Source organism: Solenopsis invicta, chromosome 5, assembly GCF_016802725.1.
Source record: "Solenopsis invicta isolate M01_SB chromosome 5, UNIL_Sinv_3.0, whole genome shotgun sequence".
Taxonomy (NCBI): Eukaryota; Metazoa; Arthropoda; class Insecta; order Hymenoptera; family Formicidae; genus Solenopsis; species Solenopsis invicta.
The window spans coordinates 1167239-1179912 of NC_052668.1; the positions used below are offsets into that span (position 1 = coordinate 1167239).

General features: G+C 26.7%; 1 protein-coding gene across 1 annotated transcript; it reads right to left on the reverse strand.

Annotated features, from left to right (window-relative positions):
- Positions 1-1170: 1170 nt before the first annotated feature.
- LOC105202907 (arrestin domain-containing protein 17) lies at positions 1171-12433 on the reverse strand. The gene is made up of 7 exons (XM_011171595.3): positions 12157-12433; positions 11364-11519; positions 9536-9747; positions 7534-7716; positions 6120-6331; positions 2713-2909; positions 1171-1796 (listed from the first exon to the last, which is right to left on the reverse strand). The coding sequence occupies exons 1-7, from the start codon at positions 12269-12271 to the stop codon at positions 1663-1665; spliced, it is 1209 nt and encodes a 402-aa protein (XP_011169897.1). The 5' UTR covers positions 12272-12433; the 3' UTR covers positions 1171-1662.
- Between the last annotated feature and the right edge of the window lie 241 nt (positions 12434-12674).

A 12674-nucleotide genomic window follows, 5' to 3' on the forward strand; every position in this document is an offset into this window, starting at 1 on the left:
GTAGCTATAAGACCCTCTTTTTCTCTATACAACAAATTTAAAAAAATAAACAAAAGTAACACAATTAGACGATAAAAGTACAATTTATTTATTTTAAATGAAGCAATTTAATGCTTGCAATAATTTCAAACGTTTTGATGGTTTTTGTAAGCATATTTACGACATTTTATCTGAAACAAATAAAAATATAACCATAACAACATGCAAACACACAATCAAGACACATAAAAAATGCATTGCAATGAAGAAGCGCCGGATGTACTATGTTGCACTAAATACTCCGGGGTCGGGGTGGCTTTGTGCACATCGGACTTGTTTTACATTTTATTCTGTAGCTTCAGTTGGACACAAGCTATCAAAATTTACCATAGCACATTTTAAAACTGAAAAATAACTTACATCTTTCATAAACATCAATCAGTTTTGTGTTATTTTTCTCCATTTTTGAAATATTGGCAAACAAAAAAATAACTGCACAACATCTCACCTTACTATACAAATTTTGATTAACTTAAACTAAGCTTAAACTAAGTTTAAAAATAAGCTTAAACAAAAAGATTCTTTATTTAAAAGAAATACATTTTTTTTGCAAATAAAACACAATTTTTTTGCAAATAAAATATTTACATTTAAAAATAATTTATTTAGATCTTTCTTTCTTATCGAACAAATAAACATTTATTTAACTATAATTTTTATACTTAAAAATATCCAATTTTTTTAATTAAGAAAATTTTTTTTATATTGCCACATTTTAAAAGATCTTTTTTAAATTGAAAGTTTAAACTCTAATAAAAAATTTCTTTATATATTAATAAAAATATTATATTGAATGTACAAGTGTTTTTTTTAAATCTAACAAATATTTCTTTTATTTAAGAAAAACTCATTTGGAGAAATGTATGTTTTCTTTATTTTAACAAATATTACTCTAAACAATATCTTTTCAATAAAAAAATTTTATTCTACACTTATAAATTACTATTTATAAGAACTTATTGTCACACTATCAATGAAAAAGGTCTTGTTTATCAAATATTATTCTTATTTAGGTAAAGATTTTTTTGTTAGAAGGCAATCATTAATAAAATGTTTCCTTCTTTACGTTAAACTATTAAAGATTATTTTTTGCTTATATATGTATATATTATATTATTACATAATACATAATGCAGTCATATATTCAAGCTTTTATTTGACTAACACATCACATAAAGTAAATATATAATATGTATTATAAAATATACTTACAAATAACCTTATTTTGTAATGCTTTTAAAATTAAACATAAAAAGCGTATCGTTGTTTTATAATTCTTGTCTTATGATACAATACATTTGTACAAATATGAATACTTTGGTATAAATATATATATTATATTATCGCATATGTGTATTAACACATTCATAGTTCTTCCGTGAATATATGTACAAATTAAATGCTAAAGACACTTCCATTTGTTTAATTTATTATGTATGTGCGTTAAAAATTGTGCGTTATTCATGTAATTCACGTATTTAGATCGCGGAGCGATAATGAATTCGAACACTTTGCGATTTATGTATATACGTCAAAATTTATATCAATAAAAAAGCAAAGCAAGCGATCCAGAAACTTTGGCAAAAGCTAATTTAAATACAGCAACAGTTCGTTGTTTTTGTGTTACTGCACAGGTGCAAAATTGTACACTGGATATCTTGGCGCAAAATGATTAGCTAGGCCATAAACGTGTTCTGATTCTCCGCGCTCGCGAAGATTTCTGGCTCCATTTGACGATTCCTCGAGGGACGGCGGAGCTGAAAAGAAAAATTGAAAATAATAATCTTTATTTTGGTAAAAATTCTTCTCGGAACTTTTTCTGTAATTTTTTAGAGTTTTTCATATTTCAAATTTATAAAGATTTCTGAAAAAAAAACTATTCAAACTTTTTAAGTCTTATTTAGAGAAAATATAGAATAAGAAATTATTAGAATATGTTAGAATTCTCATGTATAAAGATTTTTGAAAAAGAATTTTTTCATATTTTTTCAATTATTTGGGAAGTTCTTTTTCTGTTATAATAGAATCAAACGGGCAGTAATGCGGTAGATTGCTGCGACGAAATTTTATTTCTAATTAAGAATCTGCACTGAATAGAAACGCAGCATTATGATATTTCTCAATTATATGTATTAAATTTAAACAAAGCGATAATAGAGTGACGTTTTGAAAGTGAGTCTTCAAAATTGGACTCTAATATAAAAGTAAATAAAATATTTGAACAATAATAAAGTATATTAAATACTATATTAACTATACTATAGTATATTAAGTATTATGACAACAAACACCTATGTCTAGTAGTTTAAATTAGTCTTTTAAATATTATTATTTAAATATGTAAGTACTATATTGATTACAAATCTGAAAAATAAAAGATTTTTTTACCTTGATTTTGAAAAATGTTCCAATATGCTTAAAAAATTTGAAATTTGAAAAATTCTCTAAAAATGATATAAAATTTATATAAAAATTTTGAAAAATTATTACAAAAAATTCTAAAAAGACTTTCACAAAAGAATGATTTTTATTTTTTCAAAGCAATAATTTTGTTAAGACTACACGATGTAAAGTTGTCTTGTAAATTAATTTTATTTATTGCATTACAAATCCTATCCTGATTTTTCTGCCTTTTACATGGAAAAACTACATTAATAGTTGTGCAAATCTTACGTAAGTTCGGATACAAATGAGCGTCTGGCAATGGAGGCAACGCGGCATTTGTCGAAGGTATAACAAAACCAGCTGCCGGTGGCTTCATTGAGTAATCGCCATCCATTCCCGCTGGTGGAGCACTCGGAGCATGATAAACCGCAAGTGGAACTGTTCCCACGAAGATAAGTGTATTGGCAGACAGATTGGAATGATACCTACAAAATATTACAAGTTAAAATCTATTTAAAGAAGACAAGAGAATAAAAAACCAATTAAGATGGATTAATTATTTTATAATTACACTACGATAATAGACACGTGCAAATTAAAGTTTTTTGAAGCCGAATTAAATTGAATCAAATTTTGTTTCTTTTTCCGAATCCAAATCAATAAAATTTTATTCAAATTGAATCAATAAAACATAATTTAATTAACATTATAATTATTGTTAGATTAAATTTTAATACATAAATAAATAATTTTATGTGAAAAAAGTAATATTGATTATATACAATAATATACAAAAATATACTTTTATAAAATTGTCAATATATGTGATTCGTATTCAACTTCTTAAATTCGAAGTTTTCTAATAGATCGGATTCGAATTATTTAAAAAATGTTACCTAATTCGATTTGATTTGAATTGCATTTAAAAGTTCGCACATCTCTAAATGATAATAACACTAGTTTACATCCAAAAATTATTTTAAATTAGACAAGGTACGAGTATTTCTTATAGATTATTGGGTGTTAAAAATGATGACACAAACCAAATTTCACCAGTATGTTAGGTTTCCAAAATAATTGGAGTTTAATGTATAAAAGTAGCATTTTCACGAAAGAGCATCAGTAAATTTAGCCCATTTCTTGGACTTCAAATTTCAAATTTTTCTTTATGCCAAATAGTACTATATAACGGAACATTAATCCTAGAGAAATTTTAAGATGAGCATAAGCGCGGTTCCGGGGATATAAAGGGTTGATGGTTTCTCATAACACAGGATGCCGTTTTTAGACTTCTTTTCTGTAGTTTGACTAAAAGTTACCATTTCCCATTATATTTTTGCGTGCTGAACACGAATCTAGTAAGCAAATTACTATATTACGTCAGATTTCTTAGAAAAGTGTTAAAAATGATTATTTTTACCTCACCATAGCGTTAAAAAAATCAATTTCTATCTACCTAAAAATCTATCTAATATATATATAACGAAGTGAAACATTGTTTCTTATGGATTTTTATGCCGAATTGAAATATGACCTTAGTTTTCGTCTAGAATGAAAACTCCCCTAGATAGGTGGAGTTGAAGTGACACGTTATATCGCCTTTTACGAATTGAGATGCTTTTCTATTGAGAGTTTTTTTGCTTCTCATAGATTGGAGTGCTTTTTTAATATAAGTGATAGATTTTTAGATAGATAGAAACAGATTTTTGTTAACGCCATGGTGAGGTAAAAATGATCATTTTTGACACTTTTCTAAGAAATTTGATGTGATAGAGCAATTTGCTTACCGGATTCGTGTTGAGCGCGCAAAAATACATGGGAAATGGTAACTTTTATTCAAACAACAGAAAAAAAGTCTAAAAACGGCGCCCTGTGTTACCATCACTTTCAACCCTTTATATCTCCGGAACCGCGCTTATGCTCACCTTCAAATGTTTCTGGGATTAATGTTCTATTATATAGTACTATTTGGCATAAAGAAAAGTTTGAAATTCGAGGTCCAAGAAATGGGCCAAAAAACGGCCATCTTTTTACTGATGCTTTTTCAAATTTTTTTGTAGAAAAGATTAATACTATCTAAAAATTCTGTTTAGATATCATAATATTATATATCCTTGTATGTATTATATATCCTTTATAAAATGCAATTCTTTATTTCGTTATTTTATTTTTTAGCCGTGCTATATGAAAGATTAAAGTTGAAAATTACTTCTGAGATAGCGTCATATACGCATGACCAGCGATGTAGCCCATTGAACGGCAGTGGTAAAAAATATAATTTTATCATTATTTGTCCTTCTTTAAATCATACAACTTATGTCCGAAACATTTTTTCTGTAAATACATTTGTTTCAAAAAGTTCGACAATTTAGGCAATTAAAATAAGACACCCAATAATATACATTAAATCATAAAATATATTATGATAAATTATGTATCAATAACCCTAAACTACAAATATTATAAATTTATGATTTTATTATCATAAGCAAAATATATGTTATCTCAGCAAATTATATAGAGGAAAAGAGGGTAATATGGCACCCATTTTCATTTGATTGAATAACTTTGTTTATAATTAATATTTTCTATTGAAATTTGAACGATTACATTCGTCAGAGTGTTGTTTGACATATTCTAGACTCAAAGTAATAAAATATTTATTATTTAAAACATGATTTATAAAAATCTGATGTACTGCATAATTGGTGAAAGAAATAAAGTAGTTGTAATATGGCTATCTATAAAAATAATTAAAAAAAATTAGTTTAGTTTAAAAGAAACACAGCACCTTGTTACAAAATTATATATTTTTAATTTTCCATTATTTAATATTTTCCTGATTTATAATTTTCCTGCGTTTAGAAGCTTTAAAAGTACCATTAGAAATTTCATTAAAAATATCATTTTATCTCTGTTTACCATTAAACAGTAAGCATAAAATGATGTCTCTAATGTTTCTAAATATCGCTCTTTAGAATTACAATCGATTTATCGAAGAAATATTTCGACATAAAAATTTCGCTTAAAAAACCGTATTAACAAAATTCCATGTTATTGGTTTAACTTAGTATAACTCGAAAAATGTATAAAAAAAGGCCAAATAAAAAGTGAAGTAACAAAAAAACACTCGAGTGTATGTACCTTTGTGTGATAATACACTCAAGTTTAAGAATAATGAGGAAGTGTGCACTTATAACAATTGTCAGTCATTATGTATTAGCATATTAGCATCACTAGAAAACGGCGGGCTACTAAACGAATAACTCCATAAGCAATTGTTAAAATACGTTACCTAATAACGGAAATAATAGGCGTAGCTATATTGTTAACAGTACCCATAATACCCTCTTCTCCTTTACTTAAAACTTTCATATTATGGTTAAAAAATAAATAAAATACCGAAATTTTAGAAAATGCATTTTATAAAAAATAAACAATATATTCATGACTTCTCATAAAAATTTCAAGATAACGTTGACTATTTTTGCAAAAAAATTTGAAATATTACAAAAAAGCCATTTTTTGCATATTAAGTTTCAATTATTTCTGAAACCTGACGTGCTGATGAAAATTGACTCGTTTTCAGCATTTAATAACTTTGTCTAATTTAAAATAATTAAAGAATTGTAAACTAGTGTAATTAAAATATTCTAAATTATATGTATGAACACATGTGTGAAAAAAATATTTACCATCCTTCAACGCATGCTTCTACTTTCAAATTGTATTCAAGATCGATGATATGACAATTAGTCAGATTCGATGGCGGAAGAGGCGGAATATCCAGATGTTGCTCGTAATCGGCGGTTCCACCGGCTTCGACTGGTCCTTTACTAACTTCTGTCACCACAATTTCGTCCGTTTTAGTAGCCGTGCGTGGCGTAGTAGCACGATAAGTCACAATCTAGACTTCACGATATGTTATTACTTATTGACGAAAAATTTACTATGAAAGCTGTAATATTAATAAAAAATGCTAATGTTTTTATTAATATTAATTAATATTTTATAAACATCAAATAATATTAAGTAATGTTATAGCGCTTGTAGGGACAAGGCCTTAAAAAGATTCTTTAATCTTTTCATATAATAAAAATTAACTTGTTGAAGTTTAAAAAAATAAGTTTATAATTAATATATAGAAAATTCTTGATTGTTTAAATTTTTTAAAATTTTATAGTTTTCTTTAAATTTAAAATATAGTTTTCTAACATAGCATTGAGTTTCATAAGCAGGAAAGTTTTAAATAATTTAACCACAAATAAAGTTTGAGAATTTAAAAAAAACTATATTTCTAGAAAAGAATGAAACTTAAAAAACATTTTGGAATTCAAAAAATTAGGTTTCTTCATATTATTTTTGTAAAATTATGAAATATTTATAAATTATACAATTTTTTTTTAAAATGACGACGTATATTATTGATATACACAACTTTTTTTACCTTTTTCCTCTCAATATCATAAAAAAGTATTTTAAATAACAAATTATTATTTATATTGATAAATTTTATTTATTATTTATTATTTTGAAGACGGCAATGCCAAAAATTTCTTTATGTAGTAATTTAATCCGTTATATTAATTCTATTATTTCTAATTTTGAAATTTTTACTGCAGATCAGCGACCTAAAAAATGTATACATATATGCTAACTTACTTATTATGTAAATACGAAATTTAGTATTTAGATCTATATTAAATCCGCCATTTTCATGTAGCGATTATGTCATAACCTTACATTGGCTTTAAAAAGTTAAAAACAAGTCCAGAAAAAATTGTTATCCTAATTTTGGTGAAAGATATACGCATTTTTCATTTTTAATAGAAAATTTATAATAAACCAATAATTAAACTATAAGTATACAAATCAAAAGTTAAAACTCACGAAGATGTTGATCTTTTTATAAAGGATTCATCCTTCATTTCAAACTAGGCCCAAAAGGTATTATATCTCTATTTTTTGTGGAAAATATAGACGTTTCTGAAGGACATGTACGTCACACCAGGATTTTGAATAAATAGCACAAAAGAATTAAGAAATCATCGACAAGTGTCCTTCGAATGATTTCAATGAACAAAAGTTTTTAATCTAAAAATGACATACCTTACGGAGTACGAGTTTAATGGTGTTCACACGGATATTTGATGCATTCTCGACGTTTATTTTGATTGGCATTGATTGTCCAGGCACGTAACCTCGAGCCGGTAGTGAAAAATTCACAGTCAAAGGTGGTGTGCCGCAGCATAAGCAACAAAATGTTTTACTCATTTCTTGCTGCACGAGCTCCTAAAAATTCAATTCTACAATCCACTGTTATTCGTATTAGGAGAGACCAGAGATCGATGGCACAAGTTTCACACTTTTGGTATTCAACACTTTTAACAATTAATATAAATTTAACAATTAATTAAATAAATTTAACAATTAATTAAATAAATTGAGCAAATTATATTAATGTTGTAAAAAGGACTTTTCTCTACATTTTCATACCAAGAACGATTTTGCATATGATATAGTTTCTTTGTAATAAGTAAAAATACGAATGCTGCATGTAGCAAACTTGCCCGGATATCAAAATAAATTGACACATATCACGATCTAGTTATCTATACGACAAACTCCATATTAAATTAATGAAAATATAGAAATGAAAAAACAAATCACAGATATATACCTCTTATAAAGATTATATACTTTAAAGTTATTTTATGATCAAATAGCAAAATGCTGTTACAGAAAACAAATGTAAATCATTTTAAATTTAACTTTCTTCATCTTATTAAATATTAAATAGAAAGCGTTTTTCTACACAGTATACTTTAACTAAAGGACGTCCTTAGGTTGTTTGAACTTCTTTTGAACGTCCCGTGGACGTTTCTAAGTGGCCTATGCTATAAATTGTTAGAGTGACAAGGGCTCGACACAAATTGCATACATTTCAGCCTATTTTCAGCTTGACGCCTTCACCACCTCACTACTTCTTGCGTATTCCAAATGCCGATTGATGCTCGGACTACGCGTAGGTAAAGTAAGAGGATTAGCGGTAGCTGAAAATCGGCCGAAATGTGCAAATCGTACCAAACCCTGTGTTAGAGTTATAATAAATTGTAATTGAATGATCACACATTTTTCACTCGCAAGTGCTTATTTTAAATATAAGTCAACGTGCTCCATTTCTACGTACGTTGATTTATCATGAAATGATATGTATTTTATCATACATTTTGTTATAACAAATTACTTATTCGAAATAACATGTAATATATTATATTACTGTAACAGAAACTTTTCTTTTAACCAATGATATGTGATTGATTTTTTCGAAAGAAAAATATATAATTTATTCGCTCAAATTGAAGCATTAATACAAAATTTTGAAGTGCTCGGAAATTTATTTACCTTTTTTTGAATTAGATTTTTCTCTTTTTATGTTGTAATACTTGTTTTATTTAAGTAAAACTTTAAAAATAATACTTATAAAAAAAGATAGATAACTTTGCAACAACTCTTCCATTATTTCTTTCGCGATAAATACATAAACGGAACACCATTGCCAACTTGTCTCTTGTGCCGACGAATCCCAGTCTCCTCTACTGCAATAAAAATAAATTTTAATTTAATAGATATTTAAATATCTTTGTAACAAACGTTACAATATAAAAAATAAAGTATTATGTGACGGGATTGAAATTATTTCCTCATAAACCCTCAATTTTTGACGACTGTTTAATTATTAAAGTCATATTATACAAATCATACACTTTATTAAATTTTGTAAAATTTGACAACTGATAATTTGACAACTTTAAAATATCTGCTAAAAGTTGTACATACTTTCAAATAATTTAAATTAATTCTACATTTATGTGCTTTTTCACTAATGTAGATTAACTTCGATCTCAGTTTAACTTACTCTTTATTTTTTTCTAATTCATAGAACTAGTAAAAAATAAAAAGTTAAAGTTTAAAGTTGATCTAGATTGGTGGAAATGGACATTAATATCGGTGTAAAATTTAAATTAAATAGGATTAAATTAAATGTAAATGTAAATTTACATTTAAATTTGTAATATAAACTCATTAAACTATGAATCTTTATACATACGGTCGCTCTGGGTTCCTGATTCAAATCTAAAGGAGCGATAACTGTGAAAGGACTCTTAACATCTTGATCGAATTTCCAAGGCCGATCCATCGTGGCTTTGACGGTATAACGAATGTGTCCAAAATCTGATTCGAAACTACTTGGCAAATTTGCCGGCAAAGTACAAGTAAATGGAAATTTGTGTTCTCCTGATTGTATTTCGATTTCTCCACCTAACAAAAGTATAAATAAAAAGCTAATAAAGCTAATCGTAATATATATAGCTATTACAGTGAGTTGTAATAAATAAACTTGAACAAAAAATGTATGACTCAAGTTTGAACCTTGGTTAGCAAAGCTTTTAAATAAAATTTATTAATCAAATTAAATGGAGAACATCGATTGATAAGTAAAAATACAATTTTTTCAATGTAAAACCTTAATAATCATAATTAGATCTTATTGTTAATGCTGATATTTGTTGTGATTTTATATGTCTCTTTTCAAGTTCATACAACTGCCTGCTAAATAACTTATCGATTTTAAAACACATTTCTAAATATAAGTGAAATAGTTCTTTACAGTTTTTTAAAGAAGAAAAGGTTCTCACATTTAAAAACTTGTAGCATCAGTTATTCTTAAATGGACTTTTAATTTAATAACATAATATTATTATTTCTTATTGAACTTAGGCGCGCAGTTTCGTGAACGTGAAAAGGTATATAAAATTACCCAATAAATATCAGTACTAGCTTTTCGTTTAAAATTTATTTAGTTTAGACGTTTAGAATTCAAATCGATTACAAATATTTGAAAAATTTAAATGTAAAATCTTTTAAGTAAAGAAATCAAAATTTCAAAATAAAGTTTATTCTGTTTAAATTAAGTAAATTTTTGACTAATTCGTTTAATAGGGAAAAGCGAAATAAAATAGCGACATTAAGATTTGTCGATGTTTTAAAATTTCTGTGATAATATAAAAATAATATAGAAATAAATAATCTATTTTGTTCAGATTCATTAAAGCCTTATTTATCATTTGTAAGAATTAAAAGCTATTATCAATAAATGAAAATGTAATAAATCTACATTTTTTTATATTTTTTAAGGACATATTAATTTCGTCATCTTACTTCCGACTAACATACAGATAAGATGACAAACAATCAAATAAAGTTAAAAATGTACTCCTTATGAATAAACAAGATTTATTATAATATAATAAACTCTTATTATTTTGATATTACAGTTCAGTTAAAAGAAGATATAAATAGAAAAAAATATTCATGTAATAGATAAAATAAAATTATTAAATTGCAATACATAATTCAATTAAAAATGCATTACATATAAAACGCAGTTAAGACTGAAAAAACTAATGCATCACCTTACACAACGTTTGTCACCTTATCCATAATCACCATATTTATTTCTATTAAATATAAATGTTACAATAAGAAAAAAAAGGGGAAAAAATGTATATTCTGTATTTTTTTAAACATACATTATTATGATTTTATAAAAAAAACAAAAATATTTATTATAATTACGTCATTCCTTATGAATAAACCGAAAAATTACATATGTGCAGCCAAAACACATTTCTTATTATATGTATTATTCACTTATGTGGACAGATTAAAATCAAACTCTTTACCGGAGAATATTTATTATTATCTAAAGGCTGTAATGAATTAGTCTCATCATTTGTTGTAACCTTAGAAAAATTAATAATTTGTCACCTTACCCCTATAAAACAAGATTATTTTCTTGTTCACCCAACATTTTATCCTTAAACATATCATTTATCATTTCATTTCAATTTTATCAGTATACAATCTAGAATTACCTGAGGATGATCCAACCAAATAATATTTCGTTTCAAAATATTCTTCGTGTGCAGTGACAGTCTGGCTGTCATCCCGATATTGTCCCTTTTCGTCCATTTCTTCTTCTGCAGTTGCCCAACAAGTGTTTGCTTCGCCTTTCACTTTCACGCTTATACCTGCATAGAAAGGATTATAAATGTACATTAAAAAAGCATAGTTATAAGCATCAGCTAATACTCATTTTCATTATTAATTCATCAATTTTATCTTTCCAATTAATTTTAATGAATCCGTACATTTCTATTAATCCACTTATTTCTTATTTCCTTATCATTTTGCATTAAATTAATGACTTTATATTAAATTACAATGCTTTATTAATTAAATGCTATTCATTCGATATAGCATTGTGATGCAAAACTCGAAAGAGACAAAGCCAAACAGCGATGGAGATTGCGCGGGGGAGTTACATGTGGTAGTTCTATAATTAACTCTCACATATTGGCATGAAGAAGAGAAAGAGGGCAAAAATAAAGAAATTGCTTGTGGAATGCGGTGGCATATTATAGACATATAGACTGCACTTTATTATATATACATATAAAGCGTACTAACAAAGTCAAGAATAAATTAATTAAATAATAAATCACTGCTGTGCTGATTTATAAAGCAATTAAAATTTTATTAATGCGTTTTTAAATAATTTTATAAAATATCTAAAGTAATTCCGCAAGTAAGACATAAGTCATCATTAGAAAGACATCTTGAAACAATGTTTCAAAGGTACAAAGAATTTTTAATAACCAGACTTACCACGAATCTTCTTCGTACTGTCCAGGACAACAATGATGTTACCCGTTACAGTTTGACCAGGATAATACGTGCTCCATTGATTATCGAACGCTATTCGGAAATCCTTGAGGCCCATGTTGGATCGTTTTAGCTGCTCCGGATTCTGACAACACTCCGATTATTTCATTCACGTTTGTTATTCACCAGTAATCGACATTTAATATCGCAGCTTCTGCAGGACACGCACCGATGACGCACACAGCTGACACTATAAAATAAACCTCCTCTATTCTAAAATTTCCCCTCACTCATTATTCTGCCCAGAGCCGTAATTATACAAGGGGGCAAGAGGGGCACGAATTCTGAGTTTAGATCGAAGAGAGCCATAAAATAAAACTGACCAAAAAATTGTCAAATATATTTTTAAATTTTAATTTTTGCGGCCGTACTCTTAAGTTTAAGAAACCTTAACATTAATACAAAATTAAAATTATAATTCCTTAATATTACAGAAGCTCTTCATGATTTTGAATTAATTA